This window comes from Epinephelus fuscoguttatus, linkage group LG11 (genome assembly GCF_011397635.1).
Source record: "Epinephelus fuscoguttatus linkage group LG11, E.fuscoguttatus.final_Chr_v1".
Taxonomy (NCBI): Eukaryota; Metazoa; Chordata; class Actinopteri; order Perciformes; family Serranidae; genus Epinephelus; species Epinephelus fuscoguttatus.
The window spans coordinates 29,340,608-29,363,661 of NC_064762.1; the positions used below are offsets into that span (position 1 = coordinate 29,340,608).

Consider the following 23,054-nt stretch of genomic DNA (forward strand, 5'->3'; position numbering starts at 1 on the left):
TTTTTGAGCCGCCCCTCAATTTTGGATTGTGAGTGAAAACAAGTTCAGATATCACAAAAAATTGTATCCACCCGTATTTATTTGTATCCTATTTTTCCTGGTTCCTGTGGTTTGTCCGCATTAAACCAATTTCTCCACAAACATCAAGGCCTCAAACTGCAAAGTACTTATAGTGGGGAAAGGGAAGAAATGTGTCTAATGTGCTTATGAAAGACACGTGTAGCTCCAGACGGAGCGTACCTTTAAAAAAACAAACAAAGAAAAAAAAACAACAAAACGCACACACTCATATTCACAGTGGAATCAGTTGGTGATGATGACACCTTCTCTTCCTTGTGATATAAATAACTCAACCAGATGGCATGTGGGTAAAATAAAAGACAAAAGAGATGAACAGCAAGCATGAAAAGACACACACACACACACACATACACACATGAAACTTTTATTCCTGATGGAGGGGTGTTCAGGCATGTTTACAGCACAGCTTGATCATACCATGGGTGGTGAAGGAGCTTAATTTGAATCGACATTTACATGTTTAGGCTTTTATCTGCAAAGCTGCTGTTCTTCCGCCTGAAATGACAGCTACCCAAATGCAAAGCCTCTGAAGCGACTACACCAGGTTTTTGGTAATTATCCCATTGGACACCCTAAATATTAACAACACAGAACCTTCCTTCAGGTGCTTAAACATCATCGGTATACTTATATAAAACAGGAACGTTGGTGGTTGTAGGATCCAAGCGTGATGATAAAAGTTCAGCCATCGAGCTGTTTCTACGTTCCTTTGGTTAAAATTTCATGTGAATGCTTCATTTACTCGCTCAGCACTCAGGTTAAATATTTAATAACTGGACGCTCCATTTAATTTTGAGTATTCAGCTGCATCACAATCACATCATCACAATCCCAATAATTCACTGCCTAATTATATGTTTCATGTCTTGTGATTATGGAGCAGTTTTGGCTTGCTAATTAACAGAGATGGCTTATATACTGCAAAAATATTAAAACTGGTGCACAACTGAAGCAACATTATCTTGGTACTAATGGAGGGATCCATGTGGCTTAAAGGTTACTGCCAGTTGTTAAAATGAAATGTGAGCCACCTTTCTGTGCAATGATCTCAACTTTAATTGGTGAAAAAAAAGTTTTTTATTGTTCTATTAAAGTGACTCAGCATTCAACTGACAGCATTTTATGAACTTGTAATGTGTGCTTTTATTTGGTGCCTTTAAACTTGCTTTGTCTTGCATTCTTATGTAAATCAAAAATAATTTGACCACCACAGGCACCAAGCACATAACTGATCAGCCTACTGTAAATATATAATCAATCATATCCATCATATCACAGGGTGGATGACACCAACTGGTAAAAAAAAAAAGCCATTTAATTAATGCCCCACACATCATCTAACCACAGTGTTTACCTCACTCAACACATCCATCATCTCTCCCTCCACTCCTCCATCCTGTATTCTGTGAACAGCCAGAGAACCAGAGGTCATGCAGGCTTCTGAGGCCCAATCGCTAGCCTTTCCTCTAGGCTGTAGGTTCACTCCTAGCTCCAGACACATGGAGACCCTGCAAGCTGCACTGTTTTAAACCAGTATTACCACTTCGTGGTTGTATGCCTCCACAAACCAGTCAATTTTCACCTACAGTTTACATCCATGTCTGTTTCAGTGTGGGCACCCAAGATTAGTGTAACCACTTCAGTATCTGACCAAATGTCTCCCCTTCTGTTCCTGCGATATGATGCTGAGTAATGGCCAGAACATGATGATGTCACAGAGAAGTGTGAATTTTGTCATGGCCAAAAACATGTATTGCGAGGTCACAGTGACCTTGACCTTTAACCACCAAAATCTAATCAGTTCATCGTCGAGTCCAAGTTAACATTTGTGCCAAATTTGAAAAAAATCCTTCAAGGTGTTCTTGAAATATGACGTTTGCAGGAATGAGGAGGTCATAGTGATCTTGACCTTTGACCAACAAAATCTAATCAGTTTATGACTGAGTCCAAGTGGACAATCTAAATATGAAGAGAGCCTCTCAAGGTGTTCTTGAGAGTGAGAAGAAAGAATGGGATGTACAGTCAACCCAAAGCCAATACTTTAAGTTAATTTCAAGAGTCAAGGTTGGATTTACTGTCATTGGCTACGGTTACATGATGGCTTCTCATTCGGAATGAAATGAATCTGAATGAAATCATTCGGAATTAAAGTGGAGTAAAAAATTAAAGTGTTTCCAGGTAGTTTACATGGGAAATATTAATTCCGAATGAGGGTTTACATGGGAAATCAGTTCAATTGCCTTTATTCAGGTCTGCGCAAGGTCTGGGGCAGGGAAGGTTTCTGACTGGATAGGGGGCGGGGTGGATGTTACGTGTTTACGTTTACCGGAAGAAAACACTGTAGTCTTCGCTCTGGATAACAAGATGCTTGACGACGCCATTCTTAGTGCCTTTTTCGGGCATGTTTTGCTTATATTCTTAAAGCAGCAGTACGACAACAACCTTGCTCTGCTAATGCTTCGTCTGTTGAGCAGGAGAAGGGAGGCAGAAGACCGTGCTGTGGCGAATGGAAACCGGTGAGTGCAACGAGTCCGACTGCTCTAGCTCAGCCCGTTGCTATGCAGCCCGTTGCTATGCGCGCTATATACGTCATCGCACCAGAAGGGCAAGGAAACGAGCATGTGCAGAAAGACCGGAATGAACTTAAAGAGGAATGAGTGTATACATGCACACAAAATTCTTTCATTTGGAATGACAAACGGAATAAACCACCCCCGTTAATCGGATTTAATTTTCAATCGGAATGACCATTTTTCAATTGGAATGACCGTTTACATGACCACTTTTAATCGGAATGGCCGTTCATTCCGATTAAAAGTGGAATTAAATTGTCCATATAAACGTACTGACTGTTCTGCTACAAGCAGTTTGTTTCAGTTGAAAACTCTGTTGCTATAGCAACCCCTATGGTTACACAGTTTAGTCAAAGACCGTTGATAAACCGAGACGGCCCACTTTAGATTAATTTCCCGTATCTGTGTCACGTGGGTTTAGCCACTGCCTCTCCTCCTAAAGGAGACTACATGCAGTCCTGAGTCCATTCATTCCAGTAGGAGAGGTAAATGTGATATCAGATTATGATGGTTTCTTTCACCTAAAGTCACTTAAGTAAATATCGGACCCATTTTTTAAAAGCCCTAACCCTTCTAGACATTCTGACACTGAAATGGCATTTTCTTCAGACAGACAAATCAGAGACATGTCTCTGTTTTAGCAACATACTCTCGCTAGTACGGATGTTTGTGTACAAGGTATCCATGACAATTCACAAAGCTGATCGTAAGTAGACAAGACATTGTGTGTCGCAAACCATAATAAAACCCTCATGGAGACGGATATACCCAATGCGCTGTATACATGTCCAAAAAATACCACTAACACCTGAATAATATTAGCATATCCCATGTCATAATCTGAAAATGCTACCTTCAGGAACAAGGCCTAATTCAGAATATCCAAACAGAATATACTGTTTACATGACCTGTATCAAACTCTGATTATTGTAATTTTTGGTATAATAGTGGAATATTACTATGCATGTAGATATACCAAATGTTACTCTACAGTAAATCAGTTGGTCCACCACTCTGGTTGACACTGAAATATCTCAACAACTATCGGATCGATTACCATACATTTTAGTACCGATATCCATGGTGCCCAGACAATGAATCCCTCTGACTTTGGGGATCCTCCGACTGAGGTCGACATTTGTGATTTTGAGTGAAATTCTTTGACAAATATTAAATGGACTGCCATGGAATTTTGTGCCCACATTCATGTTACCCTCAAGATGAACTGTAGTAGCCTAACTTTGGTGATCCTTTGACCTCTCTCCTAGCGCCACCATCAGGCCAAAACCTTAGTTTGTCTGATGCTCTGATTTGCGACCAAATACCTTAAAAACGAAGGACATTCTCATCAGCTTAAGATGGTTAAAGTAGAAAACAAGATACCTGCTAAATATCTCTTTACACAGCTTCACCTTTGCTTCCAGCACAAATCTCAAAGGCCAACTTACTGGAAGTATGTTTATTACCAAACATATTTTGTCTTTTGTCATATCTAATAAAAGAAAACAGGACTGTTAATGACAGTACAAATTCATATGCAACACCTACAGGCAAAGCAAAGACCAGCAGTATCAAAGCAGAATGTGAAAATGGCAAAAGCGTGACTGCATCATTTTGCAGACAGGTTCCACATTAAACGCTACAAATCTGTGTTTTGAATGCTCTCTCAGTTAGAGAAGAATTAACTCTCCGGGGAAATACTAAAAAGTTCTCTGTTTATTTTTAGTACAAAGAAACAATCAGACTTAAAGCGGTGCAGAGTAATTTCACACATTGGTGCCTCTAATAGTTAGTGAGAGGTAATTGTTTGAAAACCATTTTAACTTCATTGACGTCAGCACTCGGAAGTTGTTAAAGAAGATGTCAGCAAACAAACCCAGAGGGCCTGCGATGATGTTGCTATAACGGAAAATACTAAAGAGACAAAAGATCTAACGTTTGCGAGTTTAGCTTTTAATGGACAGAGCGTTTGCTCCCTGCTGTTTGATTCATCACTTCCTGCACTGACACCACAATTTAATTTGAGTGAGTAGGGTGGAGGTGCAACACAGCAGTTAGTCGGAATGGGACTCTCGTCTCTGTTGCAGCTGCACTTTGTGATTAAGACTGGAAACATACAGTAGGCACATTTATGTACACAGAACCCTTCAAGCACAGAGGTAAAATAAAGAATTAAAATATACTTTACAAAACCAAAATAGTCATTAAGCAAAGAAATAAGGCCGTACTAAGGTGCAGAAATAAACTGCTGCCCAAAAAACAAAAGGTTTTTAACCCTGACTTCAAACAAAACATTCATTTTTGGTACATAAATAGAAATCAAGCTAGTGCCTGATGGCCTGAGAGGTCTGGAAAGTTTCTAACAAAAGCAGATCAGAGCTGTGTTTTATTTCTGAACCATTCAATGCTTTATAAACAAGGAAGAATATTTTAAAGTCAATCAATACAGCTGAAATGCACTGCAAACTGCAGGTAGCATCATTCCGCAGTCCCTGAATGTCACATGAATCTCAAAATCAACAAAGCACCATGTTGTTTTCGTCTGTCCTGTTTTGCCACACAAAGAAAAAAGTGGGACACAGTTTTACTTTTCAGCCCCAAGCAACAACAAAGCCAGAGCACCTGAGCTACATGAGGCAAAGCTTCCTGGGAAGCATGTTTTTGTTTTGTTTTTTAATGGAAGTCAATGATGGCTGGGGCTAAAACTTGCATTCTGCACTGAGTTTAAATATACATTATGCAGGATTTCCCCAAAAATAATGTATGGAGTCATACAGAAGTAATCCCTCTCAATCATCACTTATGACCCACTAGAAGTGTGTGGTGGTGTATTTTTCCGCAGAGACTCTGCCCTCTGCCTGTATGTCCTTAATTTCTTGTTATACGCTTATGGGCGTGTACCCCACAGCAATCAGCTGAGGTCGGGGCTTTACTAAAAGGTAGGTACCAGACCATAAGCAGCTGGGGTTGGTTCAACAGCAGTGTCTCTTTCCTGAAATCATGACCCAGTTACTCAAAATAATTAACAGACTTTGCTGTGAGTAGTTTCATGTGGGAACTATTTTTTTGTACTGAAATACCCCTCAACTGCACAGAAGGAAGTGTGCATCTACTGGTAGCTCACCTGGCACCACTGAGCTAGCTAGCGTTACAGCTCAACAGAGGAGAATGCCGTTAATGTTTACATCTTGTGCTGTCACAAGCACGAGCATCTCGTCCATGAGCAGATGCACTCTTCCTTCTGCATGGTAATATGGTTGGCAGGTGTAGTTTGGTAGTAGGCTGGGTATTGATACTTAACACCTTTAAAGTGCTGCCCAAAATAACCCAGCACCAAGTACTATTGAAACGTCCCTGGTTAAACAGTGCCTGCATTCAACTCTTTTTGCACTCTTTTTGTACTGGGGGTCTTATCACAGACTGTCTCGTCCCCCACCAAATCAGCAAACTTTCTGTTGCTGCCTTCTCCAGATCCACTGTCCTGGTGAACAGTCAGTCAACATCTGTCCGGTTAGCAACACCGCAGCAATGGGATAAACGGTCCCAACAAACTCACACCAATACCAAAATGGCTTGACTCTGTAGTTAAACACATTGATAACAATAATCTAAAGTTAGCCGTGTGATGCTAACAGTTTGCCCTACCACTGTTTGTGTACAGGCAGTCTCTCACACCTGTCCCCATAGCGGAGCTCTCACTTACACAGCAGCAGCTACAGTCTGTGGTGTAGTGAAGTCGCGTGTGGTGCATCTGGTAGAGTTAGCAGTTAAACATGCTAAGATGCCCCAAAAGTGTTTGTCAGTTTGGCTATAACACACAGCTTCTACTTACATCACAGGTACCAAAAGAACTACAATTATAGTATGATTATCACTTTAAAGGTACTAGCATTGGTACTGATATTGTAATTTTTTACACAATATCCAGCCAACGTAGGATGGAAATAGTTTCGACATGAAACTGAACACAACAAGATCTGAGGATTATCTTGAGGAACCAGGTCATGACTTCTGGAATGAGACATTACTATTTGCTTTCAAGCACTTTGCCATTTAGTTCCATTATATTTAAGAGAAGGCGGACATCTTTACGACCGGAATCTCCAACATTCAGCAACTCACACCAAAACAGTCTAGACTGATAAACCGCACTACAGGCAAGAGGAAAAACATGTATTTTTGATATTGAAGTGAACCATCCCTTAAAGGATGATCATAGAAATGAATTATGGAGCAGGAGTGTTTTTGACAAAGTTCTTTCAATGTTTTAATGTGTTTTTGACATGTTCTTTATCTGGGTCACTACTGGAATCCACCATAAATGCTGTGAATCCAAACTGACGGCGGCTGCTCTCAATAAAAGAAACAACCTTTTCAGACCCTACAGGGGGAACTATTTAATATTAAAAGAGTTTAGTGGACTATTCCTTTACAATAATGGATACAAGCACACACAGTTGGCTTCAGGTAGCTTTAAGCTCAAAATATGGGCACTGACGTCCATCCTCCGCTACCTGTGATGTACCCAAAATGGCTGCATTTTCAGTGGTGCTGGTCTTGTGGCATCCTAAACCATCCTCTCTGCCTTTTCAGTGTTTCAGTGTGTGTTTGTTTGGGCAGGTCCTGCTGCTGTGTTAGCAGCCTGCTATAGATGCATAATTCACATCCATTAATTTGCATGTCAGAGAAGTAGATTTCTCATTTGAAATGCAAATACCTTGACTGCTCTGGTAAAGCAGTGAAAACGTGAACAATACTGATAAGCACCCACGAGACAGGGAGAGGAAGGGAAAAAAAAGGTGAAGCTGGCACGTTAAAAGCGCTAGAGAGGGATTTCATAGACAAAAAAGGAGAGGAGAAGAGAAGAAAGAGGAAAGACAAGCAGCTGATTTGTGTTTAGAAGTAGATATATGAGTGTTCATGAAAAGAAAATGTAGCCAGAGAGGTGTATCGAGAGGGAGAGAGATGCCAGAACAATGAGTACACACTGCTTTAGCACCCACCAAGCGAGCACACGTTATTACATAAAGCAAGCACGCAAGTACACACACACACACACACACACACACACACTGTTACCACTTCCACCTGCCATTTTAGACGCAGTGCACACCCTAATGATGGGTAGGAGGCAAGAGAAGAAAAGGGAGGCTCCTTTCATGCTGCAGACAACTGCCAGCCGCCTGCAAGGTAATTTTCTGCAGTGCTGTTGTACTTCTCACACACACACACACACACACACACACACTCACACACACCAAATTCCCCAATCACTCTGTGTGAACAATACAATCAAGCCAGGCAGCATAGAGAACATAGTCAATACCCTGACACCAAATTAACCAGACTCTTCTCTCTCTTTTTATCACCACTCCTGGCCTAAGCCTTCTCTCCTCTATCACTCTTCCACTCTTCCATTTCTCATATTTGCATGTTTAAAACATGGCTGGAAAAGAAGAAGAAGACATTATTTGACTCTGGGGATCAGAGTGGGTATTAATAAAAATTCAGGAAGTGTCTGGGAGGTGTGTCCTGGGAAAATCTCTCTGTGCTGTGATGCATTTTACATGTTGGGTTTGTTTGGAATGGGGAGAGAAGAAGTGTGGGTAGTTGGCACCAGCGTCCACAGCCACCAGCATCCATAGCCACCATGGCTGCAGGGACAAAGAGAAAGAACGCCACCTACAAAGACTTCAACAGGAAGGAGGAGGACTCCACCCAAGATTTTTTGGGGAGCAAAGATTCATTAAAATTTTAGAGATGGTGTTGTAGGAATGCATGCAAAGTCAATGTACGGAGGTGAAAGCTGCATCTACACTCAACAGAGGGGAAGGAAAACACTGAATTATTGAAACGTCTTCGTCTTTTTGGCACAGAAATGTTGAAGCTTTGTGTAAAACATCAGATACACAGGACTTCAGATCAAATCTATAGCTATGGATATATATTTTTAAAAAAAACCTTAATCAAAACATAATCTGAACACAGTGTATGTGTGTGTGTGTGTGTGTGTGTGTGTGTGTGTGTGTGTGTGTGTGCGCGTGTGTGTGCACGTTAGTTTTGCAACTAAAGCGTTTTTTTTGTGGAGGACAGATTTAAGGCCCAGATGGTTTGGCATGGAGTGTGTTTGCTGTAGGCCAACTGCTCACACACACACACACACACACACACACACACACACACACACACACACACACACACACAGATGGGAGAGAGTGGGGGAGGCAATTTGGTGAGAAAAAAATGAGAGGAAACAAAATCGAGAAAGACTGATAGAAAGATGAGGTGGTTAGATGAAGGGAATCTATCAATCTATCGAGCGATCTATATCTATGACTATAAATATACACGCATGAACACACACACACACACACACACACACACACACACACACACACACACACACAGCTACGTGTTCTCTCTGCATTGAGAAAATCACACCCAATGCTTTTCTGTTACCAGTTTTAGCAAACGGATTGTCCTTCAAAGGTATACAGACTGTTCACTAACAAGAATAAAAGCCTCCAGACTATGGGTGGAAAATGGAAATATTCACCCTGGGATGACTCTATATAACCTACTGTGTCAACAAATTTAAAAGGGTTAATCCTCTTAGGAGCAGGACGGTGCCCAACAAGTGTCTGTTACATTATTATATGTGTGTAAGTGGAAATTTTGATGTGTTCAGACAGAAAGCAAAGCTAATTTTTCACCTTGCATCACTTGCGCACAATTCACCGCTGGACCATTTGTGGTTAGTAGTAGTTGTACAAAATGGTTGTACAGGTGTATGTTAGCTGAAAGCTGTTATGAATCTCCATGTTAGGTGAAGATATGAAAATTAGGAAAATTTCTTGTCCCAGTTATCATGGCCAAAATAATTGCAATTGACCGTTTGCTAGGCCCCGCCCCTTTGCGGCTGTCCGCCAAGCTGTCGGAGTAAGCATGGAACCCACACTGTCAGTAACTGCACTCCCTGATGCAATATGATCACATTTTTGGAAAACTGAAATAGTGATTCCAGAGAAAAGCAGACAGAGGGGTCTACAGTCTGTGTTTGAAGGATATATCCAGGATGTCAAACTGACTCAGCAGCAACAACAGGTTAAAAAGACAAAAATATAGATAGCCGAACTATAGGCTACAGATCACAGTGTAAAAGTGAACCACCACATCACTGCTGATCGCCACAGAAGACAATGAATATAAAGGGAAACTTTGCTGATATTGAACCAGCTGTGTGGCATCACAGTGTCTGCAGATGAACGGTGTTTGGCTTCGCCCCCGTGCCACGACCAGCGGTCAGACCTTTGCTGCTGGACTGTTGGGGAGCTCCGGGGAAAGGCACATAACGTTCATCTGCGCACAATGTGATGACACAGAGCTGGTTCAATATCAGCAAAGTCTCCCTGCTTCCCTTCACTGGTTCTTGTACAGCAGGGTTGGTCTTTATTCACTGTTATAATCATTAAAAAGCAAAAGCAGCATGTGTATACATTCAGTAGGCTATATCTTCAGTAGCTAGCTAGCTAACCCTACACTTTTCAGGGTTTGATTTTGGTTTTGGAACAGGGAAGAAACGTATATCTTTTTCCAACCTCTGCAGGTAACGTGTATCATTAATACACAATTACACAACATAATGCACAACATTTAGCTCCAAATCTACAAAACCAGGAATGAAAGGAAATCTGAAACGACTGCATTAGAGTCAATGGAGCACAGCTGTGTTGTTGTCGGACCGTGGTCTGAGCCGGCCTGATGCTATGTTATGACTGGCCAGTCTGTCTGGGGGCGGGACTTAGCAAAGGGTCATTTCACAATATTATACTGATACTCATCAAAACATGCTTAAAACTCTTAAAATGGCCCTGAAACATACTGGAATCACTTTACCTTTCATTTTGTTCGGAAACAAATATTTCTAATGTATCATCACACCACCTTTTTTGGTGAAAAACAAGCAAACAAACTTAAAAAGCCGGACTTTTCAACTTTTTGAAATGGCATCATATCTTTTGATATGAAATATTACAATGCTTGTTTAAGCTCTTTTGCATTTCTTTAAGGTTGGTGCGTATGCCACCTGTTTGTGAGTCTCTTTTATTGTTGGTTGTCCATCAGTATCTTTGGGTGCTGCTGGACATGACAATCGTAATTATCCCGATAATGGGAATTCACCATGATCAACTTATTGTGAATGTTTTTTATTGTGAGTAGCGATAAAATCATATATCGTCCCATCACTACTTCAGTCTCTCTTCTCTTCCCTCTCATCAATTTAGGGTTATGAAGCACATTTTTTGCTTAAGCTTAAAGAGCTGCTTGACTCTATTTGCGTCTTTACTGACTTTGTATGCAATCACACTGCCTCTAAATTTTGCTTCATGTCTGTAGAGCAATATGAGAAAGAAACACCACAAAATAACCAAAAACAGTTGATTCTCTGGAGACCATGGACATCTACTGTACAGCAATCTGCCTGGTAGATTTTGATGTTTGCCTGATGGTGCTGGACAGTAACCAGAACTACAGGGATTCATCCTCTGTGGACCAAAGAAATCCAATCCAGATATTAATTTGTGATATCTTGTTTGAGCTCGTACAGATCAGTCCTCCAAGGAGCACAAAGTGAATTTCTCACCAAATTGCTGTTTGAGTTTCAATCTTGTTTATTTGATGCTATGATTCTTTTGTCATGTTGCTCGAGCTCATTCTGCCTCTTCCTTCAGCTTTGTACTGTATTGTGTTGTACTGCGTTTTTGTTTCCCAATAGCATCCTCTTTGGACAGCGCACGGCCAATGTGACATAACACGTTTCATCATATGCAAGAGGGAACAAAAGCACACTTGCACGCGTCAGCTACTTCTCCAGTTTATGTCCACTAAATAGCCTCCCTGGGCCCTGAAACATCCTGCACACATAACAAGCTGTATGATATTAATTTTACAATTATCTTAACATTAAGATACTTTTGGGAAACAAGCTGCTGGTATTTGGAGCCTTGGGAAATCACTGCAAAGATAATCTGACATGGAGGCTATGAAACCGACCAGGTTTGAAGCAGTTGTATGAACATTCTAAGCCTCTTTCAGACGTGCACACCTTTACATTAATCTGATGACAGTTTAATACGACGGCCTCATGTCTCAATAAGCCAAGGTCACTTTTACATAAAAGTCACAATGATAATCTTGGACAATCGGACCTGTAATATTTCTGTCTCATTTTTAGCATGGAATACTTCTGAATTAAATGCTGTCAGATCAACTTAAAGACCACAGCAGCACAGAGAGAGAAGCCTTCTATGATCACTGTAGTAAATTCAATATCCCAATCATCATCTCTTATGTTCAAATCAGTACATAACAAAACACTGTGGAAGAACCAGATTTTAGGTTGATGAGGAGATCGATACCTTCTTAGAGCCACAATAGTAATCACGCCTGTCCATATTTTTTAATTTCATGACAAATATGCAATAATTTAATATCCAGTAAAACACTTGACACACCCTGTCATTCAGTGGTTGTGCATGTCGGACTTTAAATTATGAAACTGATGTGGAAATATTTGAATGGATTCACTGTGAAAGTTGCTCACCCTCTGAACAGTCGTGAATTAAGACTTAAGACGGCAAAAGAAGTTTCATCCAAGAACCATCCATGATGTAACCTGCAAAAGGGGAAAAAATATCTTCCAAGCTATAATGACATCATTAACTCACCACTCAAATATGCTAGCTTTGTCTCTTTCTGTACATGTATCGTCTGAGCGACGCCTGAAGGCCCAAACACACCAAACCCACATCGGAGAACTAGCAGCTACGAGAGCCCCCTGATGTGTTGCCTCATGTCGCTGTGTCTAGGCCAAAAAAGTTGCACAGGAACACACCAAACCGCTGGCCAACAAGCACATGTTCTGCACCTGCATGAGAAGACATATCTCTCCCTACCAGCAGATGACAGTCACCTATAATTGCCATTCGAAAAGGGAAACTGGAAGATCGTCTTGGCGCTAGTTAGCCAGTTAGCACATTATCAACACAATGTAGTGCTGAAAGAACAGAACATATCGACCATGTGCCAGTCAACAATAACACAAACAATCATGAAACGTTTGTGCCAAAGAGCTCAATAGCTAAAGAAAAACAATCATACCTCATATAACAAGTTTGTTTCGACCTCACTCCCTCAAGACTTAAGCTCTTTGTTTACATTCCTCACTTTTGTTTCTCTTCTCCTGCACTGAGCTGAACTGCCAATCAGAGTGATTTTATTTACCAACAGGCTCCACTGTGCTGATGCCAATTCAACAGGCTGAATCACCAGAAAAAATGCCAACTAGCACCAATGAGGACGGCAGACCCTCACCAACAGCCCAACTTTGACCAGTGGCCGACCGTCGGCTTCGTGTGACATGGTCTTTAAGTGACATTAATGTCAAACACACCTAAGTCAATTTTAAAGAACACTTCATTCCCCAAATGATTATTTCTAGCTAAATTACTCACCCGTTAAATGACGTTAAATACGTTGTTTTCCTAACATGCCTCCACAGCGAACGAGGTGAACATTAGTGATAAAATGAAGGGGGGCCACCTTTAACAACAGCAAGACAATATCAAAACATCCCAAACACATGCATTTTCACTAAAACTGTATATAACAGTTCTGCATTAACAGCCCAGGCGTACTAATCAACTGTGCATCAGTTTATACTAAAGTGTTTTATATTGTAAGGTTTTACTAAAAATGCATGTGTTTGGGAAGTACTGAGTACTGGAGCGTGGACTGGTGGCTGGAGAGGTGCCAGTTCACCTCCTGGGCACTGTTGAGGTGCCCCTGAGCAAGGCACCGAACCCCCCCAACCGCTCAGAGCGCCTGTCATGGGCAGCCCACTCTGACATCTCTCCACTTAGTGCATGTATAGGTCCAGTTTGTGCATGTGTGTGTCTTTCGGACCTTTGTGTAATTGACAAACAGAGTGAAAAATTGAATTTCCCCTCGGGATTAATAAAGTATATAAAATTTAAAAAAATAATAATTAAAAATTACAGTTGGATAAATGAGACATTTATACTGCACTAGTTGTGTGAGTGTTTGTAAACGGATGTTTTGATATTGTTTTGCTGTTAAATGTGGACCCCTAAGACTTGAATTCATCGAGAATATTCTCCAGTTTTGGATTCTTCGTTCACCGTGGAGGAATACAAAAAATAACAAAGTTCTCTTCCTGAATTCAACGTTACACAGGGTGAGTAACTAATATATAAATGATCATTTGGGAGATGAAGGACTCCTCTAACATCTCGATGAAGCCAGAAATATTACATATTAAATGTCTGAAAAGGGCTTTAATCTATATCTATATCACTATATCTGTCCCTTTTTTCCAAATGGGGAATATTTTGTACTTATTGGTGGCTATAAATTAAAAGTGAGGGCATCACTGAAGCGATTACAATATCCAAAATACCCCTACTTGTCTACAGAAAAGAGCAGTAATGGTTTCTACTATAGTTGCAAATCCATTCAGGTGCTTGAACCCAGGAACCAGGTTTTTTTTTTTTTTTGCTCAACACATCAGCTCGTGTTTCCATTAGGTCACCAACACAGTGTTTGATGTGTTCAGAGGACTTCAGCAGTGATGGAGGCTAAAACAAATAAATTTAAGAGACAAATCCTGTTAAAAGAAACAAGGTTTTTGTGAGAAAAGGAGGAATGAATAAGGGAAAGAAAAAGTGACTCTAATGAAGACCAGACTACACTAGAATAGAATAGAATAGAATAGAATAGAAAAGAATAGAATAGAGTAACCTCCTCCTCGTCAGTTTCCATGGCAACAAGCCCTGTTGGTGGGATAGTGGTGCAGAAGTCTCAGCAGGAGAGAGTTCAACAGAGGGAGTGTGTGAAGATCTTTTGTGTGTGCGTGCATGCGTGCGTGCGTGTGTGTGTGTGTGTGTTGCTTTAAAAAGCATATGGACATGTATGGCAAATGTTATACACACAAACACACAAGAACACACACACACACACACACACACACACGCACACAGATCCTTTATATTTCAGTATTCATCTGCTGACGACAAAAGCATCTGTGAGTGTTTCTGACACAAACCGAGAGACTGGAGGGATGGGCAGCAGAGGAGGCTGCTGGGAAATGGAGTTAGAGAAAAAGATAAGGACAGAAGAATGGAGGGAGCACACATGATGGAGGGATTTAAGGCTGACGGATAAATAGATGTGTGCACCTTCTGGTATTGATCCTTGGAGGCCAAAGCTTCCTCGAGCTGCTGCTTTGTGTCGACGTAGATGGCTGAGCGGTAAGGCGTCCCAACATCGTTCCCCTGTCGCATCCCTAAACACACACACACACAAATGTGAGTTCAACATTTCAGGATTTCAGCTGACGTGTGGAGCCTAAGTCCTCTTCAGTACTTGGCTGAGGCAACATCACATCATCTGAAAACAACAGCTGACAGCATTTTCCAAAAATATAACTCGTCTGTCTTGACAGAACTGAATGTTGTTGTTTTTTGACTGAACTGATCATTTCATCACGTATTCCTTTCATCATTTCAATGTCAGCTTGTCAGCCTGTCAACCACAATGTCTGGTTAGCTCAAAGGTTTCAGCCACTCGAGTGGTGCGACTCTAGAGATGGCAAGGCGTGTCAGTCAATCTGTCAATCCCACACTTTGGTCAAAAAGTGGATTGTTTTTGTTACAGAGTATACATCCTAATGAGTTTTGGTGACCTCATGACTTTCAATGCTGCGCAACTTGCAGGTCAAAAATTTCACATTTAAACCCATCACAGATTACTACTGACATATCAGGTACGATTGATTTGCATCATCCCTGAGCAGAGTTTCCCCCCTCTCCACTCCACTGCCACTCAGCTTTCACATTAGTAATGTTGTTGTGCACTAGAGTGCACATGCGTCATCATCTATGACATGATATTTGTTTATGCTGTTGCTACAGTGTTTAAAAGTGCACCAGTCACAAGATCCCAAGCCAAAACAATGGAGTCAACCTTTGTATCATGCCAACTTAACATGACCCTTAATCACAACCAGCTTTTCAAGTGGATCAGGGTAAAGGGCTGCATTGGGACTGGGTCCCGCTGGGTTCCGTGGGACCCAACGCAAATATTGCGGGAGCGGGTGGTTTGGACTTTGCTGCAGGCGGGAATGGGCGGCTAAAAAAAACCACTGCGGGATCTTGGTGCACATGCATAAGCGTTTCCACTCTATATTTATTCATAAATGGACAAATATGCCCTGAACCAGCTTTCATACCAATTTGCCGCTTGATCCACCTGTCTTTCTGTCTGTCAGCTCCATCTGTCATGAGACAAACATGAAAGAAGACGTGCAGTTTATTGTGCTTCACCGGCGACGAGCTGTCATTACGCGCGACTATTATGCACGTCTGCGCGCTCTTTATAACTCACTGTGTGAACCTATGTTGCATAATAAAGATTTGCCCCCTCCTAATTTTTAACCGCCCCCTCAGTAACTTCATCCTGGCGCCAGGCCTGCCTTAACCTCAATCACTGCGTGATTATATAAAGGTAGAAAAATAGCCTAAATAAATACAGAGGAGGAGAATAGAATATGAAACAGCCTTTATTTCATTAAAAACTAAATGAAAACAACGAAATAGGAGCGCTATTCTTGACCAGTGCGTCAAAAGACACGCAGGCCAGGAGAACGAAACAAACAACCCCATGAATCTCTTTATTAATAGCCTATAAAATGACGTGTTTTCTCCTGCAGGATGGGAGAAGACACAAAATCAGCGATCTCTATTATTCTGCGGGCATAAATTAGAGTTTTGTGGGTGCAGGCGGGAGTGGACATACACATTGCGGGAGCGGGCAGGAGTGTAATACTCACGTTGCGGTTGCGGGCGGTAATGGTCAGAAACCCGCTCCGCGGGTAGGAGCGGGTTGAGCGGGTTGAAGAAAACAGTCCCGTGCAGGGCTCTAGATCAGGGCACAGATCAATGAACTGTGCCAGTGCCTACTCAAACAATCTGGACTCTGGGGTCAATTGTACTTGGATCTGGACCCCTAATGTGAAAGCCTTGTTAACAGCTATTTCTGTACTTCCCACAGACTGTCCATAAAGATGGACGACATGACAGCTCCCCAAAAGTGAAGCTGAAACATCTCGATCACCCCCTGGTGGCTGGCTGCAGTTAGGTCATAAAGTCCACCCTCTCCATGTGAGTGGATAGGACATGGACCAAACTAAAAACACATCAAATAGTTTTTTTCCTTAAGATGGTTTCTGTCGGTTAAAGTAGTTTTTATCACACTGCTGTATGTTCAAGTGTTTGATTGTTTGATAAGCTTGGTTTTAATTAGTTATTTAATGCTACAAAACGGGGACTTTACAACATGATTGACAACTGTGTCAGCCAATTGGTGGGCTCGCATTCAGTTGCGCTGTTCACAATCGGTCACACTGGCGTTTGAGCGGAAAACTTGATACTGCAGAGATCACTGCTGTGCAGACTCCGTATGATGTCACCAGAGCAATATGGCAGTGACTGGATATCCGCGATATTTTAGCTCTCTACCTCTGTACAATCGGGGTGAGTAGAGATGCATCGTCCATCTTTATATACAGTCTATGGTACGTGCTGACATCAGCATGCTAAAACATAATGTAACATTCTGAGATAGCATGTTAAAATGCTATTGTGCTAAGAGTTACATGATAACATTTTAATCTCTCATCCAGAAGGCTTCAAGAAAAAAGCTAAAACATGAATCTAAAATAAGTCCCGTTCAGTGTTCCCCCATTATTCAGCACTTCCAGTTAAACATTTCATATGATTAACATGTTAAGAAGCTAACTATAACATGTTAAGATTGTCTCAGTTAGCATGTCAGCCATCGCATTTAGCAACATTTGGCATTTCAGGTTGAAAACATACTAACATCAGCACGTTAACATGTTGTTTATCACGTAACTTTTAGCAAGTCATAATTTTAACATGCTAATTTAGGTAAGGCCATTAAGAAGTCGGTAATTAGTTTCATTCATATCCCTTTAATCCAAAATTCAGTGTTGATCTTAACGTCTTCCTTATGTTTACGCAATGACCTTGATGACAACGAATCTTCACGTATATATGAAATATTACATGCTTAACTGTCAGCATGTTAACACCCTATATTGCATTGTAGTAAAACAACAACAAAAATTGCTAATTTTAGCATATTAGTATGCTAATGCCAGCTGTGCTTCAAGGAGATGGCTAATTATAGCTTGCTAACAAGCTAACGTTACTGTAATGTCCTAAATTGGCCACCAGACAAAATGTGTTTTTGTTTTAAATTAGGTGACATCATGGCTTTGTTTTGGGCCACCCTTGGACCAAACTTTACATATACATGAATAACAACCTTTTCTATTTTTTATCCATCCATCCATCCATCCATCCATCCATTTTGTTTTTTTGGTGTGTGGTGACCATTGTCTCACATCTAGCATAGCAATAGACTGTTAGTTTTCCCAAAGATAAATGGGTACACTGCAAGAAACAAATGAGATGAGTTAAAACAAATATGATTTCATCTTAGCACAGCAGCCTCTGTAACACTGTTTCTGATCAGGTCAATGAAATCTGGATTGGTGCTGGGTAACAAAATTGCCTCATTAAAATCACAGAAAAAGGATGCTAAACAGTCATTTAAGTTTCATCCAGTCTGAGGAAACAAACGTGTCAACAAAATGACAAATAAGTTTTCCAACAGGTATCAAAGCTCTTTTTTAGGCACACTTTAATTCTGTTAATCAATAAATACAGACTCTTCATTCTCCTTTCGGTGTTCAGTTAGAGTATGAAAGTGTTTGTGGCTGAGAGGTTGTACCTTGAGTCGGGTTGTGGCTCTCCCAGAAAACTTTAAGGAGGTTGGCAAAGCTGATCTTCTCTGGGTGGTAGACAACTCTCACCACCTCGGTGTGGCCTGTCTTACCTGTAAAATACAACATCTGTGAGTTCATGTGTCACATAGGGTTCAACTGATGAATCAGTTCACTTGAGGTCCCTCCAATTTACAGCTTAAAAACATTTTTTCTATTGCAGATATTTGTATTCTGAGATGTTTACCTTAAAAGTAAAGATGCCAGTTCATACAATTTTCACCTGCCCATTATATGAAAATGACCATTAAACAATTTTGAGGGTTGAATATAAAGGGGGTTGCTTAAGGAGACTTTTCTTGCAGTCAAATCAAGGTAACCTTAACTCACTTTTTCCAAACCTTTAACCAATCAAGTAGTCGTCAGCAGTTATGAGACTGTAAATGTTTTAACTTTCCATTGTAAGACTGTTTAAGGACTTCCTGGTTGAAGAAGTCCTTAAACAGTCCTAAAAGCCCTAATGGTCGACAGCTCCAGAACAAGAGGATAAGTGGACCTTGAGAACACACTGTTCCGTCTGTTCTGCTGTTTCCAAGGTCAAAAATAAACTGTCAAGCTTTTAAAACTTCTCACAACCAAGACCTCCTGAAAGAGCTCGGAATAATGGAAAGTTCTTCAGCTTCATGACACCTGATGAAGACTGTGTGATTCAACTAAAGGCTCTGGAACAACTGAGCATGTGGATTGTTTTGTCGACTGCTTTTTTCAAGGTCAAAACTTCACTGTCAAGCTTGAGATACTTGTAGATTTTTTTTTAAAATTAAGTATACGCCTGAAAAGCCAAAATACAGGTATTGTCCTTGAAAAGTCCACATTAGTCCAAAGATGATTATAATGTTCAACCATAACAAACGATCACTCCTGAAGACAGACAGACAGACAGCAGCTGGTGCTGGTAATGAGTGTGACCCATTACGCTGCACCTCATCTTCCTCCCGTCTCTTATTCCACCTCCACTCCCATCTCTCTCTCTCTCTCCGTCTTATTACTTTTTTAATATCAGGAGTTATGGATTCCTACAGTAGATATTGGCGAACAGAGACAAAGCAGCGGTCGATATTAAATTAATGCCTCGCCAGGACAATCTCGCAGGAATAAATTCATCTCGGACAAGACAGGAAATAATGTAGTGGCTGAAACCAGAGCAGAGAGTGAAGCTGCAGAGTTGTTGTCCAGATAATGTACATTTAACTGTAAAAATTTCATTATGTCACTATTTCAACATGAACTGTGTGTTTGATCGTTAACCACAGAAGACAATAACTTCTAAAGCAACAAACGCATATATAAATACAGAGGTGGAATATAAAAATGTTAATTTACTCCAGTGCAATTTATTTGAATATTTCTATTTTATGCTACTTTATACTTCTACTTCACTACATTCCAGAGGAAAATATTGTACTTATACATTTGTTTTACACTTTTTTCTTGACAGAAATAAAAAAAATGTAAAAAGTATTGCTTTCGCTTTATTTGTTCGTGATTAAAACAACCACAGCTACTCTAGATATTTCCAGCAGATATGTCGCAGCACGTTTTAGAAGCATCAGAAAATTACATGCCTCAATTATTTTTGACAGAGCTGCAGGCCAGCAGCTCATTGCACAGAGCAGATCGATTCCTCCTACTAACAGGCATTGTGCGTGAAATGTAGTTATGATGTAATTATGAGGATGAATATATTTTAAATAACTAAAACACAGCCTCAAATCTTTGATCCAAGTCATTCCTAACTGGACTTAACTAACTCTGTTTTGGTATGACACCATGCAATGGACGGAACAAAACCGCTTTAATGTATCATGACTTATCGGGTATGGAATTCATCTACAGATGATCCAGTCCAAAATGAGATCAAACTTTTCAATATATGTCAGTTTCTGACCCAAGACAAAGGCCGAAATGTTGCCTGTAACAAACAGTAAGACGTGTTTTTTTAGCCAGACTTTTCTGGAAAACGTGCGGCCCTACAGCCGGTGAGGAGTCAGCAGTCAATGACACTATAAAACATTCAATAAAACAGGTTTTTTTAACAACTGTGAATCATTACAACCATAAGAGGTCCTTGAGCATACAGTGATAAATGTGCACACAAAATACAAGATTGATTGGTCTCACGAAATTTGAGATTAGCTGCGGACAAACGGATACACACACATGCACACACACAACTAAACACATGATCCCCTTGAGGCTCACACCCGGCGAAGGTAACTAGAAAGGCACATGGAGAGCACAGACCTACCCCAAGGCCAAATGCCCTATCTTGCAACGTCAAAGCTGCAACATACAACATTCAGAGCATTAATACAGCAGCAAACAACTATTTGCCATGTAAAGACATAGTAAAGTGGATGTTAATCCCAGTGAACACTGTGAGCTCTGTCAACACTGTTGCCATTGTCAGCATCACACTGCTAGCAGTCCCCATTTCAGCTCAGTCACCTTCATGTTTGTGATGTCCGAGTTGAGGCAGTACCAGCTCAGGCTATGGACGTAGTACAGTATATAGCAAGTTTAACAAAGGGAAAAAAAAAAAAAAACGTATGTGCTCTGTGATTTGGATCCTCTCCAAAATTAAATGGTTTCTTCGTTGGCCCATGCTTCACCCTTCCATCAAGTTTCAAGAAAATCAGGGCAGTACTTTTTCTGTAATCCTGCCGACAAACAGACTAACAAACAAACTGAACCAAAACATGACCTCCTTGTCGGAGGTAATAATAACATAATATTGACTGTGAAAGGAGCCATCCTTCATAATGAGTCTCCATCCACAATTTTTCCTTTCAACCACCACACCCAGCATCCTGCAGACTGACACTACTGGAAAGTCACTCCTAGGAAGTTATAAAAACTCCTCCCTGCAGGCCCTGTCAGCCTTCTCCCTCAAACCATATTTTATTTGGTTAATATGTCATGGGTTGTTTTGCATTGAATTTGTATTAGACTACTATGGTTACTATGGTTTTAATTCAATCCTTAAAAAACATACATATATACATATAGGAAGGTGGCTTTGAGACAAGAGCTGCCAATGAGAAAAAATAAGTTAAGAGTAAAATCTAGTAAATACAGGTAGGTTTTTGTTTTTATCAAACAGTAGAAACATGCAAATTTATTCAGCACATGTCATCCTACACTGTAAATATTGAACCAACAATAAATATTTTCTGCAGAGGTGTGAAGAGCACTTCATTTAGCCAAGTGTCATCTTTCAGTGCTCTGCCAAGATACTGTGCTCATGACATAAACATATTCAGCAGTTCAAACTAGGTTCAAATCTAGTTGTTGTTACAACATTTTTTGGCACAGTGAGATCAGATAAGTTTGTGCAAGTGAGACCATCTCTTCATCAGTTTCGGTGTAAAGTCTGACCAATGTTCAAATACAGAGATATAGGAAGGTAGGAATATGATGAAATACAAATGTGTATTACAACAACTCTCATTCAAAGGATATTCAGAGTGTACATATAACATTGATGCAGTTTACAGGTACAGTATATTACATCTATATAACATGTAGACTTACAGAGTGTTGGTCTCGTTACAAAAAAGACGAAGGACTAGAGAACTAGAAGGGTTTGGAAAGTGTGATATGTGTGCATAACATACTCAACCATGACTCCAAGCCCCGCTGATAAATTGACCTGAGTTTTGTGAACTGCTCCTCCTCTGCTGAAAATACTCCATAACAGACAAACCACACACTCAGCCTGTGTTCTCACCCACTGCAAATGTATTCATGTGTTATTTTGTCCAGATTCACTGCGAAAGGCATGCAAGAGAAATATAAAGAAACTGGCTCACCTGCTGCTTCCTGGAGATATTCGATTCATTACATAGGACTGCAACCTACATGTATTTTTATAAGTATCTTTAAAATACTTTTTAAGTTGAAACACTTTTTAGTTAACCTAAAAATTAGTTCATAAATACCAATCACAATTGTTATGACAGACCTTTTCAAATCCAAATTATTATAGCTGTTTAGTTCAATAGACGCCCATGTGGTAGTGCCCAGGGTTTATTAATTAACTTAGAGACTCAAATATATTAAGCAGCATCGAGAGGTAAGATAAGCTTTTATTGATCCGAGAGGGGAAATTTGGTTGTTGCAGCAGCAAAAGAACAGCAATAGTGAAGAAAGAAATAGAACTAAATGGTATGGAGGTATATATATAAAAAAAAAGGTATGTAAAAAAACCAAAAAAAGATATAATAAAAATAAAAATAGAAACCTATACAAGAACATATGGAGATATAAACTGCAAGGCAAAGTAACAGTGGTGTGGGTTAAGATTGAGACTACTATGTTGGGCTGTTGTTGGACTGAAAGAGCTGTATGCCTCATCATTTTCTGTTGAGAACTGTCAACTACAGCTGTACTGTTTTCTTTTTAATGAACCACAACAACAAAACCTAAAGAAGTCTTCAATGTGTGACAT

At 40.4% G+C, this 23,054-nt stretch overlaps 1 protein-coding gene across 1 annotated transcript in view; it reads right to left on the reverse strand.

The window, feature by feature from the left end:
• The window catches only part of msra (methionine sulfoxide reductase A), a 53,394-nt gene that overhangs the window by 2,317 nt on the left and 28,023 nt on the right, over positions 1–23,054 (reverse strand). Inside the window, exons 4-5 of the mRNA XM_049589218.1 lie at positions 18,553–18,657; positions 14,913–15,019 (exon numbers count right to left, since the gene is read on the reverse strand). Of these exons, the coding sequence (XP_049445175.1) occupies positions 14,913–15,019; positions 18,553–18,657 (212 nt within the window). The remainder of the gene's footprint in view (positions 1–14,912; positions 15,020–18,552; positions 18,658–23,054) is intronic.